The 20,344-nt window shown below is 42.0% G+C and overlaps 1 protein-coding gene across 7 annotated transcripts; it reads left to right on the top strand.

Moving 5' to 3' along the window:
* The first annotated feature begins 146 nt into the window (after positions 1 to 146).
* cald1b (caldesmon 1b) lies at positions 147 to 20,189 on the top strand. 7 transcript variants are annotated; one of them, XM_047034762.1, is made up of 17 exons: positions 150 to 278; positions 6,983 to 7,070; positions 7,396 to 7,501; positions 10,778 to 10,915; positions 11,022 to 11,466; positions 11,617 to 12,147; positions 12,492 to 12,533; positions 12,669 to 12,733; positions 13,030 to 13,279; positions 13,525 to 13,659; positions 14,405 to 14,448; positions 14,611 to 14,689; positions 14,832 to 14,963; positions 15,313 to 15,408; positions 16,520 to 16,591; positions 17,308 to 17,344; positions 18,641 to 20,189. In XM_047034762.1, the coding sequence occupies exons 3-17, from the start codon at positions 7,428 to 7,430 to the stop codon at positions 18,655 to 18,657; spliced, it is 2,157 nt and encodes a 718-aa protein (XP_046890718.1). In that variant the 5' UTR covers positions 150 to 278; positions 6,983 to 7,070; positions 7,396 to 7,427; the 3' UTR covers positions 18,658 to 20,189. The 7 variants fall into 7 exon arrangements, 5 of the variants coding, with proteins under 5 accessions (XP_046890719.1, XP_046890718.1, XP_046890717.1 ...); XR_006957088.1 differs by lacking the exons at positions 150 to 278; positions 6,983 to 7,070 and adding exons at positions 4,080 to 4,102; positions 16,704 to 16,728 and having other exon boundaries at positions 18,644 to 20,189; XR_006957087.1 differs by lacking the exons at positions 150 to 278; positions 6,983 to 7,070 and adding exons at positions 4,080 to 4,102; positions 16,704 to 16,728.
* Positions 20,190 to 20,344: the final 155 nt, after the last annotated feature.

The raw sequence follows: 20,344 nt of genomic DNA, 5'->3' as shown, positions 1-20,344 counted from the left end.
ACTGACATACAACTCCTAACAGAGCATTTTAGCAAGCCACTTATTAAACATTTCAGATAGTAAGGTCTGTGGTCATTCATTCTCACAATCGACCACAAGTAGGCCTACTGAAAGAAGTAGGCTATATCAATCCATCCAAAGTAAACATAACAGAAATGTGAACGGCCAGACAGGAGGGGCCACAACTACGCTGTGTGAGTGGCCAAGATATAAACAACACACATCTCCCAAGGGCTGACATCGAACTGAAACAGCCGAACTTCACTTCTGCAGGACTGGTAAGTTTTCAATCAGTAGCCTATAGTAAAGATAATGTCCATCCATCCTTAGCTTCTGCAGATGCGTTTACCCTGATAATGGTGCAGGAAACGTAACATTCCGAAGAAGTGTAATGGTCTTTTACCCATTTTTTTGTTATTTCCTTTTCGATATTACATAGTAAACATGAGTGTTATAGTGCTTAAAATAATTCTAGAATATTCATGAGAAGTGTTTTGTAGGCGGTTACTGTGAACGCGCGACCCTCACCTTACGCCTCCGCATGCACTCAATGTAATAGATAGCGTCTTTATCAAGTTCACTACAGTACAGTTCGAGTAATAGGAAACGTATCTGTTTAAATTGTTTAAGATATTCCTTAAACTGTACATATTGTGTTGTGAAATGGATTGTACATGAAACAATCGGTGCTGCTTCCTTAGTGTTAACAAGACTTGGCATGGCTGTGACAGGATGTTATAAGTCCTGCCCAATGTTTCCGGACTCTGATGGTCTCTCTTCAGAAAGCAGAGTAGCTTGCCCCCACACTAGCGCGCTGGACCCTGCCAGTCATCCATGAGCTGTGGCAATTGCTTTCACACTGAAAGCTGTGATGACCAGACAGTTCTATATTTTTCATTTTCCAAAAACAGAAAACCCATATGAATCAAAAATAATCACTGTGGTGGGTGATTTTATTTCTTCCTAGAACATCCCTAGAGCTCATGCCAACAACTGGTGAGTGTGAGAGACTTTGATGAGCCGAGATGAGCATTAAAATAAAGGTAAAGGAAAGCAGCAATGGACTTAATATGTTTTAAGTTTTTTTCCCAGCTGGGCTCTAGCAGAATATAATTGGATGGCACTGACTATATCCGAATCCAAACCACACACTAAGTTGTGTAACCAAAGCTATGTTTGGAACTCTGGGACATGCATTGCACTGCAGAACAGGGGACGACAGAATTGACAAAGAGAGCATTCCTATTTTATGAAGTCAGAGTACATCAAAACCCATGCATTTCTTCATGTAGGTCTCTGCAAATATGTAGTTAGTAGCTTGCAGATGTTATACTAGGCCCATCAACATCAAAATGTATTTTTCCACCCCTCCCCAAGGATGGATTTTTCCATCTGGTCTGACCTGAGCTTTAAAGGATGCCATCATTTGACTTTGCACTCTGTTTGTCATACATAAAACAGGCGTCTTGCATTGGATAGGCTGTGCCGCAGTGCACATGCCAAGTCAGGATCTTATTCCTTAGATGGTATTGAGCATGGAGACTGCGAGTGACGTGTTAGAGTGTGTGAGCAGTAGTCTGCTGATGAACAATGATCTTGTCTCCTGGGGGATGTGGAATGTGTTTTGGCCTCAATTAAGATGCCATCTTAAAATCACCCACTCCTCCACTGGCCATTGGAATGATGTTCATCTCCCAATGTTGGACTGATGTATTTTCCTGGTTTACAGGCAGACTTGTGAGGATTGATTGGATGTGAACTGCAGATGTCATTGGTTGTAGATGGGAGAAGCCACATATTTGGCTATAGGCCTGCAAGTAAATAAAAGTAAATATTCCCTTTCTCGCTATGTACTTGTGTGAAAACATCCCACAATCCCACGGGTGGGACTTGAGTTTAACACAACTCTAACAGCTGTAACCTTTTCCAACATCACCAAGTGTAGAAATGACTAGAAACTATATTATCTATCTATATATCTATCTGTCTGTCTGTCTGAGCATATCTTAGCACAATGAGCATATCTTATTCATGTAAGACCATTCTAGCTACAGGTATTTTCTAGAGTAAGCCATGCTTTATGTTCATTGCCAAGTTACAACACTACAACACCAACCATGCCTGTAGGCCTACTTTGGGTTTCCTTATAAGGAAGGATAGACCATTCCAGTTGATGGGATGTGAAACTAGGGAGTGCACATAGCTGCATCTATTTCTATTTGCTCTCGCTTGAGGAGGAAACTCCAGTCCAAGAATATGTTTGAATATAAACCATCTTAGAACAAATGTCAGAGCACTCATTAGATGGGACTTTTTCTGTCCCATTAAAATGCTCCAGTTTTAAAGGTCAGGTCTTGGTAACCTCATCATCACAGGCGAAACAGTTATGATGACAGACAAACAAACGTCTCCAAGAAGAGCTGCAGCTGGTGTTCTGGGCAAATGTATTCTTGTGAGAAAGGTCTGTCAGTTTCTAAGAGATTGCTATTGAGACAAACATTTACAAAAATATGAATTTGGTCACTGAAAGGCCAGGTGGAAAGGAAAAAGTGAATACCCTCATCAGTTTGTTCCAAGATATTGATCGTTCCCCACTTATTACAACTGCACCTAAGGGCTGATGGACTTACTGTATCAAAGGCTTTCTTGAACAGGTCGACACTCCTGATGAAATGTACAGTACCCAAATCCATACATTCCATACACTAATGATCTAATGTACATTACACAAATATCTCCCTTGGGTACCTGGGAATCTTGTAAACCTTTGAGAGTGTGTCCCAGTGATCGTTTCCCCCTCACACTACCATATTTGGCAGTTTGAAACCACGCTTGATGCACATGGGCTTTCTAAATTGATTGCACACGCCTCTTTGACACATTTATTTATGTACTGTAGCTGTGTTGTAACGTTTGTTTCCAATGTAATTGTCTAAGTCAGATTTTGGAATATTGGATCACCTTTGAAAGGTCTTGAGGACTTTTTACATGTACCATATAGAGTGAAACATTCTTTGCTGAAAATCTTCCAGCAGCCTGCAAATTTTTCTCTGGCCCCTGATGTAATTTGTGACTGAGCCTTTAATTGCCAACGCTAATGACAATTATGTTTTTATAAGGGACTTAAAAGTAACAATTTTATACTGTGTCTCTTTTATTTATCTGATGAATGAACAGTCTGACAAACTGTAAATTAAGATCCTTTCATCTATGTAGTCTGTTAGCGCTGATATACAAATAGTACATGGAACATATATCACCCAGGAATGCATGGGGACACAAGGAAGTACTATGTGTTGATCAAATTAAAATCCCTCAGTGGAACTTTCTGTACACTTCCAGATGACATTTTCTAGTCACGTAAGACCTATTGTATGTCTACCTAAACTGCTTTTAGTCGCAAGACCTGAACAAACCTCCAGGAACCTCTTTTTATTCCATAGCTTTGGCAAGTATTGTGGTTTTTTGAATGTTTTCCAAATGTGTTATTCATGTAAGGTAACTCAAGATTTGGCAGGAAATCCATTAAATAGGGAACAGGTACAGTATACTGACGGGGTAGTTTGAGACCAGACAGATGTTTTCTAAATTCACTCGAGCTACAGTTGATTTTGGCCGATGATCCTCACATCCTACCACGATGTGGATCCTGGCCCTCAAGTTCTTTTTGTCCAGATTCTGAAGTGACAGGATTCATGGTCCAGCTTGTACCCACTTGAAGTCAGTCTGCAGACATTGATTGCATCTCATCCAGTTTTAGTCCCCATCACGACTGTTTTATGCCCAACAAACTGACTGGTTGCCTTGTCACTATTGTTTTTCACTCTACAAAAGAATCATGATAAATTGTGGTTGTATGTTGTGACAAAATTCACGCGGAGTACCTGGTAAATGTCATGCTATCATGTACTTGATGGATTGCCAGCGACACGATCATGCCCTAAGCAGGTCATTCATGGAAGGAAGAAAGAAAGATAGCGAAGAAGCGAGAAGGAATGCTCTGATACTGTTCCTGCCTTGTGTTTCATGAGTTTCAGCAGGCCAAATAGGAGCAAGAGAAGGAGGAGAAATAAGGAAAGAGGAGGAGAGGGCAACATGCCCAGTAAGTCAAATCAGTTACAGATGTGTAAATTAGAATGTGTCCTCAGCCCTCGTCATGTGGGAATGATTTGTGGCAGGAAGACTGGACATGACATAGGAAATCTATAACATGGACTCAAAAGCCCAAACATTTTGAGACTCTTACACAGTTCATACAGTATGATGTCATTTTGGATGTTTTTTAAGGGATCAGAGGAGTAGGACAGTGTTAAGACTTCAGTAGGTTCTGATTTGTTTCTACATATAGTACCGACCAGTTCAATAAATTCATCACACGTCTTAGCTACTTCAAAGTAAAACCCAATTGAGGATTTCCATCACTGTTGTTGTATCAGAGGTGAGACTTAAGGATGTAAAACACCCCCCTCCTCTTCCTGAAGGATCACCTGTCTGATGAGAGATGTGACTGTTGTGCACAGTCTTAGAGAGAATGTGTGTGTGTCTGTGTTTGGCAGTCAGGTGCGGGGGATAACAAAACACATCTTTGACTGGTGCAGTTTTCAACTTGACGCGTGAAGCCTCTCTCCACACCAGCGGCAAGATTCACACGTCCGGCTCTCCTGGACTCGAGCCAACCCAAACAGGTCTTTAAGCTCAAGTAAAAGCAGCGGCCTGACATGTATGGTAGCCATTGGCCAGTCGGACAGCCAGCTAGGTTCTGGAGTGCCCCTGAACTGACAGCAAACACAGAACAGCCTTTGTCAAACCCGGCCCTAATAGGTCCCATATATATGTGCAGCTGTATGGCGAGTGATGGATCAAGGTGTGTCAAATGTCGGGTTAAAATGAAGTTGCACATTAGGCCTTGTAGGCTTCTCACTGAGCCTAAGGAACCAGGGAACTGAAAGGCCCACATTGCATATTTGCAAATCAAGTAGTATTGTTCTCAACGATTATAGACTGTGCCATTACTTCTGTTGATAATAAGGATGGTGATGGCAATCATGATGGGGATGAGAATACCTCTTATAAGCCAGACACAAGGTGCCCTTGAGCTGATTATTGAGTGAGGTTAGCTTGGTTCTATGCTCTAACAAGGGGGCCAGAGTGCACATAGCTGCCATACCTCTCATAGCTGCTCTGAGAGAGACACTTTGTATGATGCTGAAGGATGTGTGAATAGGAGAGAACATTGGCTAGTAGCTGTATGGAAGGGACTGGACGTCTTTGACTCCTGGCCACCTGCAGCTGTGTGGTTCACAACCCCCATCTTACCTTATCGAGACACACACAGAAACGCACATACATTAAGTTGTGGACACATGGGGGTCAGATGGCTGAGCTGTTAGGGAATCGGGCTCTTAATCAGAAGGTTACCGGTTCGATTCCTGGTCGTGCATTTTACGTTGTGTCCTTGGGCAAGGCACTTCACCCTACTTGCCTCGGGGGAATGTCCCTGTACTTACTTACTGATGAATGTAAATATAGTGCATTCGCACAGCCAAATGCAACCCTCTCAGTAGAGGAGAAAGACTGCAGTTGAAAGAAGATAGTTTCCTTTCCAAACCTTACAAAAGTCGTCTTTGTCATGTAAACACTGACATCATCCCACATCTGAGTTATGACTGGACACCACGTCCTTTCAATATGTTTAGTTACTCTTTAATTCCTTTTTTACAAAGTTTTATGAAATTAACTGAATGCCCGAAAGTGGCCTGTTTTCTTTTCTCCTTTTTTGTTATTTTCTCTAACAAACAAGTCATGATTCTGAAATGGAATATCCAGGTCTTAGAAATCCCACTTTGCTGATACATGGTTTTATCATGGTGTGTCAAGTGATAGTGCATGCTGACTTGGTTGCAAATAAGTAAAAAGGAGAACAATAGTTGGTAGATAGTATGAATACAAATAAGTATCATAAGGGATGCAAGGCCATGAACATGGGACAAGAAGACAACCGTTCAGTCTCTGTAATACCACTAAATAGTGTTTTGTAAACTCCAACTCATAATTGCAGAACTAAATTGTAGATGGTCTGAGTCCCCTTATGCCATTAGCATAGCATTGGAGTTTGTCATTTGTAAACCCTAACCCACAATTCAATTCTGTTTACTCCCCTCCGTCAAAGAACTGCCTTTTTATTATTGAATCTGTCCACCAGGCCAAAACACTTCACTGAAGAAAGCACACTCTCTGAACATGCACATAAAAGTACATATTTTGGCCTCTCAGGGAAGAGGGACTTCATTTATCAGCCGGTTACAGTTACGGAGTTCTTGAATTGGGCTTATTGGGATTACATCACTGACTGTGTTCCTCCATACAGATTCACTACTAAGAGATTAGAAGGAGTGTGCCTCTGATTAATAGTAAATAGACTGAGAGTATAATTCTATAATGTGTTTAAAATGTTTGCGTCCCCCCATCTAGTCTCTCGTCTAAGAGCCCAGGGAGAGGTTGCTGGTTTGTTTTGGCCAAACCATGGTGTTTGATAACATCTTTATGGTCTCGAAATTTAGCCAGATAGTGACAGCACTGAAAACAAAGCAGGCTGAAAAGAACAGGTAGATAGGGAAGTGCAAAAGAGAAAGAAAGAAATGACAAGAAAGATTAAATGAGGAGAGGCTTGATAGATTAGATTTGAGGTGAGGGAAAAAATAGTAGGAAAGAAGAGCAAAGTTAAATTGAGAAGAGAGAAAGAAAGAAATCATATAAATAAAGAGACAGAGATACTGCAAGGAGCATGAAAGAAGGAGAGGAGACAAAGAGAAGCTATCGTATCAGGGACTTGGTGAGCAAGAGCGACCAAAAAGAGTGAGGAAGACTTGAATATAAAGAGAGAAAGAGAGAGGGGAAGAGAGGGAAGGAAGAGGCAGGCTTTGCCTTTTCTGGTAGTTAAAGCTGCTGAAAGGGCAAACAGGAATTCTTTGTGCTGCTGCAGGGCTAAGATATAAACCAGACTGCCGAGGTGATATAGTGAGAGAGAAGGGAGTGCTGCCCATGGACTAAACGTTGCTGCTACAGCCAAGGTATTGTATAACATTGGGACTTTTCTCCCCTCATAACCCTCCCATAGACAGCATATGAATTTGCTTCATGTTTCTTGGGTGGTCCTCCCTACTGTGAGTTATGTACACTGAATGCTTGAATGTTTTCTGTGCGACAAACGACGAATGCAGATGATAACTGTTAATATTGCTTTGAGTTTGCCAGCGATACCAAGACTTGGTTATTCTGTGTTGCTTTTAGCCAAGCCAGTCCTTGTATAGAGGGATTGATGACGGAATGACAATGACATGAGTGGGTGTCATCATCTGATATCATACTGTTCCTATGACTATTTGCTTGTTTCAGACAAAACAGGAAAAAACCTTTGCCGTCCCACCATGGATGATGACTTTGACCGCCGTATGGAGCTGAGGAGACAGAGGAGGGAACAGATACGCCTCGAGGCAGAGGGGTGAGTGGCCCTGCGTACTGCATGTACAGTCAATGATACACGCTGACACACATGCATTCTAACCCACGAAACAATACATCACATAAACACACAAACAGACAAATGCACACCGTACACTGTCTTCTAACAGGTAGAGATTATATTTGATATGGGTCAAATGTGGTATAGTGGAATTTCAGGATTGGGAAGTCCCACTGTGATTTTCTTTGTGAGTTCTGAGCCTTTAAAAGCTCAGTTAGAGTCCCCTGATCTCCCTGCCAAGCAGGAACCTGGGAGCTCATCCCAGCTTTGTTGAACTCACTGGGCAGCTAACTGTTAAATCTCCTTTCACCCTACCGAGATTCAAACATTTTTGGATATTCAGCCGCAACTCTGCAAAGCTGGCTTTTGAGGTGGTGGTTTTCACTGAATATAACACACACATGTTGACGAACACACACACACAGAAATAGAGACAAGAGTAGCACATTAAAATATGCTTCTTCAAAGGCACGTAATAATAATCGTGTAGTAACGTAATGATAAATAATTTTATGTATTAATATTTTGGGGTTCAGTTTCTTTTAAATTGAGTGTGTGGATGCCTTTCCATATCACATTGATTCTGTCACAGTGGACATCAATACTCCTATATAATCTGTAACACTTTCTTTCTTTTTGGTAAATTACTTTTTATCATGAATGTTATGTTTAAAGTAATTCAATAAATAGTTCAAGCAATTAATTTAGGAAGGGAACATTTGAACCACATAAAGCGACTAGAGTTTTTAATAGCGCGGGACAGCCAAGCTATCAGTTTACAATCATAAGGCCTTTATTTCCAAGGCCTTTCTTCCTTTCCTATTTCTTCCTTTATGCATGATTCTGCACCATATAAGGGAGTCAGATGGCTGAGCGGTGAGGGAGTCGGGCTAGTACTCAGAAGGTTACCGGATCGATTCCCCGCTGTGTCAAATGATGTTGTGTCCTTGGGCAAGGCACTTCACCCGAGAGCGTCTGCTAAATGACTAAATGTAAATGTAAGGGCCTAGAGACAGATGTTGAGTGGTTATGACGTGTGCATGTGAGTTTCAGTGTTTGTGTGTGTGCATACATACGTTCACATAAGAAAGTACAAATACTGTTTGTGTGTCAGGGTACATGTTTATCGAGAATGTGTAAGTGTCTGTGCCTCTGAGCCCATTCACATGCTGGTCTCATTTAGCTGACAGAGGACTTGGGTGCTGCTGAGGTGATGATGGCTTGATGAGCTCTTTTGCCTCTCTCTCTCTTGTTGGGAAGCAAATTGCTTGTGTTGTTTGGAGAGGGCCTCAGACTGCAGTTTGCAGTATGTAGCCAGGCTGTGTCTGGAAATTTGCAGGGCTCACTCCTGTGGTCTGACAGGCTAAAGCAGATGCTCTCCTGCACTGTGCAGGACAGACACCAGAACTGATAGACACCAGTCCCTACAGATACCTGAAAGAGTGGTACTGTTTTGCATTGTTAACATGCAGTAGCTTTAATTCAGTGATTAACACACATTGAGGGAAATCACCAAATCATGTCCAAGAAGCCAGTCTGCTGGCGACAGGGTCAGAGGGTTGGTGCCAGAGTTTTCTCACTGTCCAGGCTGCCCTGCCTTTCCTGCCCTACCTCCCTGCCCCCCTCTCACTAACACATTCTCTCTCTTTTTCTCTTTCCTTCTTTCTCTTGCTCTCTTTCTTTCCCTGCAGCCCAGCTCAGCCCTAGGAAATGGTGCAGACTGTGGAATGTTTTGACTGCTGTTTTTATTTCGGAGCTAAATATTCATCTGGAATGTTCTAGACTTTGACAACTTAGTGTAGCTCCTTTCTCTTGCTACCACTCTTTCTCTTTGTCTCTTTCCCTCTTTAAGTTTTTTCTCCCTCTCTCACTCTCCATCCTTCTTTCACTCTAACCCTACTTGTTAGCTAACACCTCTTTTTTGTTGTTTTTTGTATTCTTCATGTCAGTCTGCTGGTTTGAAGGCTATTATTATTGGTTTGTAATGATTCAGGCTTGAGTTGACTACTGTGTGACATTGTTTTGAGAAATTGTTTCTCTCATGTTTGCTCTGAGTACAGACCTCTATCTTTTGGAAAAACCTTCTTTGGAGCTTGTGTTAGATTTCTTTTTTCGGTCTCTGTTTTGTGAAGGGATTCTTGTGGTTCTCATCCTTCTCTTCTTCTCCAAGTCACATCTGTAAATCATTTTGTTGAGAAGTCAGGAAGAGAAGGGGGAAATAATAACCATCCTTTATCAATGGACCATTTCAAGCTCTCTCCCTGCCTCATAAACCCTGGGCTAGGAAAGGCGAGACACGGCATGGCATGTTCCAAAGCTCAGCCACTGACACCCCACTAACTCACTCCATCTTCCCATCTTTGTCTCCTTCTTTTTCTCTTTCACTCTCTTTCTCTCTTTGGTTTTGTTGGTTGTTTTCGTCTCTGTGACCCCCATCTCAAATATCCACTTCTGAGTGTTCTGAACCCTCCACTATGACAGGGTATAGTCATTCTCTATCCCTGTGATCGTTCAGGAGGTCATCCTAAGACAGTGTGTAGAGAAGGATATTGGATTGAGGCCCTGGACTGTGGATCGGCACAGTCAACATTTTGATTGACAATAATGTTAATTCATCTTTTAATTGTAAATATTTTAAGTTGGTTCTTATCTGAACATTGTAGATGCCTGGCTCTCAGTTTCAAAAATGAAAAGTGGCATGAACTACATTTGCTGTACACAATCGGCAAGAATTAGGGATACTAGTGGCAGAATTACAGTAACTACAGACCTGGGTCCTTTCATTTACCTACATTGTCATTCTAGCTTACAGCCATCAGTGAAGGCCTTTCTGGGCATGAATAACAGCTCAAAACCTCAACATACAGAGGGGACTGAAGGGATGGGATGTCCTTAAAGGGAATTGCAGTTTGGTGAGGATCAACATATAGACTATGCTACAGTAATTACACACTATCTGTCTGTATGGTAATGTAAACAAAGTTTATGTTCCTTCAACTAGTTGAGTCATCTCAGAACAAGAGTACAAAGGGTTCCTCAGCTCCCCTATATCCATGTTTGGTTGTATAATCTCATGACACTCTGTAAACCAAGGTCCTAATAAATCTTGCCCTCAAAATGTACAAAATGTCGCTCTTGAAAATGTGTCATAGTTCCCTTTACATGAAGATAATTTGACCATCACAGTACCTGGAATACCTCCAGTATAATGTGCAATGAGCATAGAGTAACATAATGTTCCCAATAATTTCCCAGTACGAGCTACGGTTCGACCAATGACGATGACGAGGAGGGGGCCCGTGAGAAGAGGAGGCTGGCTCGCGAGGAGCGAATGAAAAACAGGGAGACTGAAAACTCCAGCAGCACTGTGGATGAAGTTATCAACACCAACAGGTACAAAGTAGATCAGGGGACACAATGATCGAATGAACAGATCTTCATGTCAATCGTGTTACAGTATATGTGTAGTACATACATACACCTTTGTCCTTTACTGCAGCGTGTCAGAGACAGAGTCATCTTCTGTCAGTGCTGTGAGCTCGTCGGGCGTTGTTGAGGACGACACAGTCCTGCTGGATCGTCTGGCCAAGAGGGAGGAACGCAGGCAGAAGAGGATGATGGAGGCCCTGGAGAGACAGAAGGAGTTTGACCCCACCATCACCACCACCACCACCAACGGCACAGATGTCAGTCCAGAGGATCAGTCCTCCAACCACAGGGGGCACCACCAAGAAGCAGAGGAGAAGGAGGTAGGGGTAACCTCCGAGACTAACTCCTGGAGGAGAGAAGAGGAGGAGGAGCAGAAGGAGGAAGTGAAGGTGCAGAAAGAACCCCTGAAAGAGGAGGAGTGTGAACCTGTTCCTGAGCCAGAGCCAAAGAAGGCAGAGGAGAAGAATGAGGAAGAGGTGGAGGAGGAGAGACCAAGTAGGTCTTTGAGAGAACAGGTAACGGTTCATCTACAGTATGTACACTTTAAAGTATGTCTCCAGTTCAAAATTGAATGACATGTCATTTCAGTATGTTTTTTGTTGTAACCCTAATGCAAAATGTGTTTACTGAAACTGAGAGAAAAATGAATGTACCTTATCTTATAGGAGGAGGTTGAGGAGAAGCCGGTAGTATCAGACAGAGAGGTAGAGAAAACAAATGTAGAGAAGGAAGAAGAGGTAAAGGAAGATGAGACAGAAACATTGCAGAGAGAAGCAGAGGAAAAGGCCAAGAGAGAAGCAGAAGAAACAGCTAGAAGAGAAGCGGAGGAAATGGAAAGAAGAAAAGCCGAAGAAAAATCCAAGAACGAATCAGAAGAAAAAATGAAGAAAGAATTAGAGCAGAAATCTAAGAAAGAGGCAGAAGAAAATGCAAAAAGAGAAGAAGAAAAACAGAAGAAAGAACTGGAGCAGAAATTGAAGAAAGAGGCAGAGGAGAAAGCTAAGAAAGAAGCACAGGAGAAGGCAAAGCAAGAAGCAGAGGAAAAAGCAAAAAAAGAAGCACAGACCAAAGCTAAGAAAGAAGAAGAAAAAGCCTTAAAAGAGAAGAAAGAGATGGAAGAAAAAGCTCAAAAAGCAAAGAAGGAGGCTGAAGCAAAGTCTCAGTTATCCAAAAAAGCTGAAGAAAAAGCCCAGAAAGTAAGGAATCGGGAGGCGTCTGTGTGATGCTTAGGGCCATGTGAAACTTGGTCGAATTTTAGAATCTTTCACTTCAAGGTGTGCTCACAGATCACAGTGTGTTCAGGGAATGCCACTTGCTTCATGGATCAGTCTGGATGTTTTATGTCCCCGACAAGTCACAGTGTTTTCACAGAGTGTGTGTGTGTGTTCTGCATCAGCCAGCATCTACATTGCATTCACTTTGCAGGCTTGACCACTGCAGTGTGTGGCATTTGGACTGGCTTCCGCATTGCTCTGTGCCCTTAAACACTAGTTGTTATCCGTGTTTGACCTTTCTCTTTTTCTTCGACTGTTTCCATCAGGTTGTTGAGGAAAAGCCACACAAACTTGGCCTACGGGAGAAGGTACAATTAAAAACATTTACTTTGAAGAACATTTATTTTTTGTATCTGACTGAGAAGTTAAGCTGAAAAGTAAAGTAGGAAGTTGTACAGTAGAGTAAATTGCATAATAAGTCTCACTCGATGTTTTCCACACAGCAGCAGAATGGAGGTCTCCATGACAATAGTGTGTCCAAAAACAAGAAACCAGAAAGAACCCTAAGGTAGGGGGTGTCAGATAGGATCACACTGCAGATGAGATGCCATACTGATGCATACTTTACGTATATTTCACACTCGTAGATGCTGGGGGGGGGGGGGGGGGTTTAAAAAGACAGACAGAGATAGTAGAGTTTGATAGAATTACAAAAATAGTATAACTCAATGTGTTATTCTATGTTCTTTGACAAAGTCCATGTCCATGCTTATTGGGTGTAAATTGAAAGAGAAAAAATACATTGTCAGGGCTGTTCATAGAAACTTTCACATCCCTGTATGTGTGTGTGTGTGTGTGTTGTAGCCCTGGCACCACCGGCTCCACTGAAGCAGAGGACCTGAAGCGTCAGGAAGCGGAGCGTAAGCTGGAGGAGTTGAAGCGTCGCCGCGACGATGCAGAGAGCAAGGAGTTGGAGAAGATGAAGCAAAAGCATCAGGAAGCAGAGGCAGAGGTGGGGGAACTGAAGAAGAAGAGGGAGGAGAGGAGGAAGATCATAGAGGAGGAGGAAAGACAGAAGAAAGAGGAAATGGCAGAGAAGAAGGCCAAAGAGCAGGTGAAGTCTGAAACCTAAGAAAACTCTTGTGGCCGCAATGTCAAACCCAACAGTTCCCTATGCTACCTTAAACAATAAGGTGTACTGTTTCGAAAACCCTTTGTAAACTCCACCCCACTTGGTGCAAGGTAGAACCACTACTGTGATAAAACAAAAGGGTTTTCTCACAGGACAAAAAAGAATGACCTCGTACTACCGTGAATGCACATGCACATAACAACAGTACCTCGGTTTGGTTCTGACAGGAGGAGAGGAGGAAGATGAAGGAGGAGATAGAGCGAAGGAGAGCAGAGGCTGTGGAGAAGAAGAAGCAAATGGGGGAGGGATCTGCCGACGCAAAGCTGGCCTTCTCGTGTCTCACCCCCAAGGGCTCCTCTAAGGTGGGTAGCCTACTCACCGTCACCCTGGGCCAGGATACCAGGGACCATAAGTAAAAACAGTCTATGGTATCATACAAAAGGTGTCTCTTTTTTTATTTGGTATAGTATAAGTGGCCATGTTCTGTCCTCAGAGTTGTGATTCTACAGTATGTGTTCTCTAAGTACCTGAAAAAGTTTTCTTTATCAAAAATGAACTACTGATAATGTTGCTTCAAAGTATGCTTACATATGAGTGTTTAGAGGGCCCTCAGACTTGGGGAATTTCCTATCTTTCCAAAATTGTGTAGGGTTCTTTGGAAAAGTGTGTGTGTATGTGTGTTTCTGCGTGTGTTTGAATGCATCTGTGTATGCGCCTGTGTGTGCGTGCCTACTGTGTGCATGTGTGATTTGAGTTGCCATTTATCACAAGCAGCAGTTTAGGTTCCCAGCCTGCTGGCCAGAGGTCTGACAAGACCCTGCTTACACTGGCACTCTGACAGCCTAAATCCTCAGCACAGAAGTCAATCACCATCACAAGGTTCTGCCCAAGAATGGGTATAATGGGTTTGATAAGGAGGTATGAAGGAAGCGTGAGGGGGTAAACATGGTTCAGAGAAAGAGAGAAAGGGCTTAGTGGGTCCGGGAGAGAGAAAAAGAGAAAAAGTAGCTTTGTGATGTGTTAATGCAACAAGTATTTGGGTGTTGCATGTTAATATGTATTAACAGCGACAACCACTTACTACAGTGCACTCCTCTATGTTTACAGATTGGGGAGAGGGCAGAGTTCCTGAACAAGTCAGCCCAGAAGAGGTGAGTGTTCAGAATTTTCTCATAATCCTAGTCCAATATCTTCTTATATCCACTGGGGATGTTTTACATAAACCTAATCGACTGCAAAAACTGTATGGCTTCTGTACCTCACCTCCAGAATTTGCTGTCATGCTAATATGTCATGTACTTATATATTTACAGCAGTTCAGTCAGGACATCGCACACTCCTATTGTCTCCAAAATAGGCAACAGACTGGAACAATACACTACTGCCATCCAGGTGAGAAGACACTGGTAACAGCTACATGTTCATTCAGATCCACGCACGGTATTCCATTGTATTAACTGGCTTCTTTCTAAACCGGTGTGGTCTTCTCTGCTGTTTCCCCTTTCGTGATTGGTATATCTCTTTGTCTCTGCAGAGCAACAAGGACATCAAGTCACCCAAGTCCCCAGTCACGGACCTCCCTGTGGGCGGCACACGCAGCATCAAGAATATGTGGGAGAAAGGCAACGTCATAGGGGCTTCTGAGAGTCCAGCTGCTACAAATAAGGTCAGAGGTAGAACGAAGGGAGAGGGGGACAGAGAGAGAGAGAGAGAGAGAGAGAGAGAGAGAGAGAGAGAGAGAGAGAGAGAGAGAGAGAGAGAGAGAGAGAGAGAGAGAGAGAGAGTGAGAGTGAGTGAGTGAGTGAGTGAGCGTGAGAGTTAGAGGTTAAATTAAGAAAAAGGGAACAAAAGAGAGGAACAGAGCTAGAATGAGAGAGTAAGACAGACAGACAGCGGTCGGAAGTAGAATGGAAGGTGAGAGAGAACAAGAGAGAGAAACAGAGAGAAAGACAAAGCGGAAGGCCAGTCTTATGAGCCATGTATGACAATGTTATTTTCCTCTTTCCTCTTCCCAGGATGCCGCTGGTATCAAAGTGGGCGTTGCAGGGCGTGTCAACGACTGGCTGGCCAAACCCCCAGAGGCGGGCAAGGCAGCAGCCAGTGCGCCTGGGGTGAGACCTATTTGAAATGCCGTTCCACTAGACACAGAAAAAACACTCTTCTTACTGTACACACTGTAAAAAAGAAAAAAAAAGTTTATCTGGCAAATAACGGTTAACGAAAAAAAAACCCTATCTATACCTCAAGGCAACATTGGCCTCATTACTTAAGATTATCTTAAGTAACTGTACAGTAGATACTGAATAATCAGACATTCCAAACAATCAACTATTACACCCTACCCCCATTTGGCACAACCAAAAGCTTGTGTCCTTATTTGAACAGTTTTGCCTTGGGGACATGAATGTCAATGACACTGTGACTCCATGTTTGAGCTTCAGAAAACAGCTTCCTCAGGGCAATATGATCTCTATGATAACCAATAACCTAAACCACTTAAGTCTTCAAGTCTTCAGCATATTTTATATGAGGTCATTCCAGTGTTTCTTCAAGGGTTCACTTCTGCCTGCAACTCTCTGTGCCTAGACAAACTCTGTTTCATTAGCCTGCACTGAACTCTATTATTCGTGTGGCCCACAGTCTAGTGGCTAATCATGCCAGCACTTCTAAGAAATTGCAGTCTATTTGTTCGCGCAGAGAGACTTTTGATAAAGCACATTGTTCTATCTCAAAATATACCAAGGACATATTTTTAGTCTCAAGTGTTGGTTCAGGAAATAGGTCTGCTGTTGTGCCAATGCTACAACACTTCCCTCTCCTGGAAAAACTTTGAATAACACTGCATGAAGTTAAAATACATACTGTACAGTTATTATTTATTTTCCCTTTCTTCCACTTTGTTAGCTTCGCAGTTTTCTTCTTCTTGGCATTCCTCTTCAATTTTCCTTCCTTCTGGATTAGTCTGCCCTATCCTCTGCTTGCTCTGCTCTCTGGAACAGGTATTTTGTCATATTTATCAATACCCAGTGCACAATTAGGCAAGAATGATCACAAAGAAGTGATCCTTAAAGTTATGAACCGAGGTTTCTGAACCATCATTCTGAACCGCATTATTAAAACAGTCTAGATGAGACAATGAATGCTCTCGGTTGTAGGGATTGGGGTTGTGGTTTTCAATGGAGGGACTCCAAAGTTGATTTACCGCTGGATTGTTGTTGATAGGACCTGAAACCAGTTGATGTCACTAACAAGCGTGGCCTATGGGAAACCAAGAAGAGCTCTACCCCTGCCAAGGTCAGTGAGGAAATCAATCACATCAACAAAATTATTGTTGTCATGTATGTTTCAACATACGTGTGTGTTTCAACATACGACTTTGTAGTGACTGTGACCCATTTTCATACAGTCGACTTAACTGATGGGGAAAGGAGGTAACAGTATTGAGTTGTGACTTAACATTGTGCATGCTCCACTAACCACACAGACACGCTTAGTTAGTTTCACTGTTCTCTTTAAGAACACACAGTCACTTTACTATCTCCGTCACAAAGAACCAGGACATGCTCCATGCATTGTGCGGGGAGTGCATATTGATTGCATTGCATAAGGGGCAATAATAATAATAATGCACAGCACATGTATAGAAACTTAAGTGACAACTGGGGTCAAATTAAGCCAACTGACAATATTAATTTCTCAGGATTTTTTTGTCTTTTTGCCCCTCATTGGACATAAGTTCTGCACCTTCTGTTTGAAAAAAAGTACATTTAGTTAGTTGATGTACATTGTTACAGTTCCTCACTGCTTGACAGCCCACCTTTAAACACATGGCCTGTGAATGAATAGAAATGTACAACTATTGCCTGTAAGACACAATGAATCACCTGGCACTATGAAATGATTGAGAATACATGGTAATGCATTGGAGGATGCACTTCCACAATGTTCAACACATTTTAAATGTATGAGGAGATTGTACTGACATTCTGTCCCACAACCCCATTTAACAGGTGACTGATGGAAGCAACATCAAATCTGTCACTAATGGTAAGAATGAATTTCCCCACCATTTTGGGAATGTGTCAGTGCGTGTGCACGTGTGTGTGTATGTGTGTGTGTGTATGTGTGTGTGTGTGCCTGTGCCAGTGTACAACCAAGCTTCATCCCAACCTTTGGTGACATCCCCTCCTCCAAAGTAGATGAGGTTAAGTAAAGTGTGTGTGTGCAGTGTCCTGAAACATAGAGGGATTCTGAGTTGGTGGACTGTTCTGATGATTTACAGCCACCCATGAAACCAGAGTCGTAACTCTTTTTGTCCTCTCTATGCCAGGATAGTTGCCCTCTGTAAATCAACTCTTCTGTTGGAACTTTTTTGGCATGGCTCCCTCAAATGTCACCCGGCAGAGCATGTTGCTCTATATTTAAAAGGAGCCGGCCATGACCTTGTTTTCCAGTTTAAAGGAACCCTGTAGAACTTCTGAGATGGCTGTTGTACCTCCTCGTTGCATAGGTCACCCCACACCACCTGGACGGCTGCATACCATGTCGGCTAGCTGCCAGGCATGCCGCAGTGCAGCTGCTTCATTGTCACATTATGGCTGTGTGCTGTGGAGGATTACCAGTGATTTAGGCAGCAAAGTTACCTCAAACACCAGGCTTATTCACTAAATGTTAATGGTATTAGCGTTTGTGGTAGCTTACCACTAATAGCTAGAAACAAGGCCAAAGGTATTTCGGTTAACACTGAAAGAGTGGAGATATTGCTCTTGTTGCTCCATCATGCTGTTACTGTACACCAGACTCAGCTTGAGTATCATTTTAGTATTCACACGACCGAAATGCCTAGTTTAGGGTTTGGGACAGTCTCTCTCTCTCTGGACCCCCAAGTACCCGTTGTCTCAGCCAGACAGCCAGAGTCCAAACAAAGGGAATGGAAAACAACTCTGTGGGGTGTCAGTGTCACTTTAAATAGAAAGCTGAAATAGCCTCATAGGGAATGGATTGAAGGGCAAATGACAGTGTTACAGCTATTATTTAAACTAGTCATGGCTGGGCTCCTCATAGTGTGTCAACAGCATTCGCTGCACACACACATGCATGCACACATATACACAATGAGCAATGTTCCAAGTTTTGATTAACAACACAGACAGGTCAATCTCTATAAACACCCAGTCAATTCGGATAAGCTAATCATTTTTAAAGGAACATTGCATTGAATATTTGCATTGCATTGTCTTCCCTCCACTTTCTCTCTTCTCTCTTGCTGTCTCACTCTATCTTGGTCTCTCTCTCTCTCTCTCTCTCTCTCTCTCTCTCTCTCTCTCTCTCTCTCTCTCTCAGCAGGAAAGGGACACTAACCATTAAATACTCACTGAGAAGACCCTGACTGATCAAGTGCGATACTCAACCATGTGTTTTCATGAACTGAACTACACATCACCTCCCAGGGTACATGTGAGGTTTTCAGAAATGGGCAAGACGAAGGGGTCATAAAAAAAATTATGTATATAAACAATGTATTTAAAACCCTCAAACTTGGTGGAAAAGCACTTGCACAATGTCTATTATTCCTTTAAATAATGTATGCTGTGAAACAAAGATATTTGATCAACTTGATTTAACCATCAAAAACATTTGTGTTTAAAACCACGTCCCAACCATTATGTGCTTGACTTAATTTCTTTACTGAATAAAAGAAATTCAAAGAATGACAAACTTTACAATTGTCTTCAGAACAGTTAGACCTTACAGCTTTGGTAACCATGTTGAGCAGTTATCCCAGCATACAGAGTCATTTGAAGTTATTGATATGGGTCGTTGGTCCCCAGTAGCCTACTGTTTCAAACATTTATTTTTGTAAACGTTTCACGTTAGCTTGCTGTCTTGCCACATCCTACCAAATTCAGGATAAATGAATGTCACACATTCATGCTCATGGTGTAATGTCATTGTGATGTAGTGCATATTCTTTGCATATGAATGGGAATTGTAGTCTCATATTTTATCGTCATACACTTATCACAGCTTTTTAGAGATATAGTCACATTTTGATATACTCACATTCTGATACTGAAATGCAATATGAGTGAAATAGTAAATAGTCAAAATAGACAGATTGTTAGATCACAGTAGATTTTCCAAAAGGCTTTGTTTTGTTTTTTTGACCACAGATTTCCACTAAGCTGGATAATGAGTGATTAGCCTGTACTTACTTTTTTTTGTCCAGTGAATAAATTTGAAAGAGAAAACAGAAATCATTAGGATAATATGCACTGGTGGCTGTATCTATTTAACACCTCTGAGTGGCAATGCCTCGGACTGCAGAAGTTTACCAGATGGTGAACAACCCCTGTCCATAAGTGTTAGTTTGAAACCAAAACAATGCAAAGGCCTAACCTGGAAAAGTGGGACAGAATTGATAAATGATTCAGTCATATGTTTAACAGTTTTACTTGTATGCCAGTTTTTTCTTAAGGAACATCCCTTCAACGTCAGCAACACAAAACATATGGGTTCACAACTAAATATCTCCACACCATGAATTAGAATGTTCTTTGTGAAAGAGAACAATTATATATTTGTTTACAATTTTAAATGGATATTTTAATGGGGGATTCTCACACAATTAGCTTCAATATGATGCCTTGTTAGTTAAGGGAATTTTTGGAACCTGTACTCTAGTTTCACAGAAAGAGTCTGAGTATGAAGTTGATCTCAATGAAAGGTCAGTTTGACACCTGTCTGACTTACTAGTAGTCTTATTAGTATTGTTGTTATTATTAGCCATTTCTGTTTGCATTTTGGATGATTTTGTTTGAAGGTCATGTTTGAAGCTTTGCCATTGTCCCTGCTTCAGCAAAAAAAATAAATGTGGAGTGTTTTGTTGTCATTTGTGTGTTATTTCCTCATGTATTTACCATATTCGTTTTTTTTAGTGGAAGTCTTCTGATCAACTGCCAGTGTTTGAATGACGTGTTGAAAACTGAATGGCAGTTGAATGCTGTTAATGGATCTATGGCGGCTGTCATGGCAGAGAATGTGGCC

This window comes from Hypomesus transpacificus, chromosome 14 (assembly GCF_021917145.1).
Source record: "Hypomesus transpacificus isolate Combined female chromosome 14, fHypTra1, whole genome shotgun sequence".
Taxonomy (NCBI): Eukaryota; Metazoa; Chordata; class Actinopteri; order Osmeriformes; family Osmeridae; genus Hypomesus; species Hypomesus transpacificus.
This window is presented reverse-complemented; position numbering and strand designations above follow the sequence as displayed.

Bases quoted from the DNA above. Each gene is read 5' to 3' on its own strand.
- cald1b (XM_047034760.1), top strand. The intron at 12,734-13,029 runs GTAGGGGGTGTC...TGTGTGTTGTAG, and splicing joins AAACCAGAAAGAACCCTAAG to CCCTGGCACCACCGGCTCCA. The intron at 13,660-14,404 runs GTGGGTAGCCTA...CTATGTTTACAG, and splicing joins CCCCCAAGGGCTCCTCTAAG to ATTGGGGAGAGGGCAGAGTT.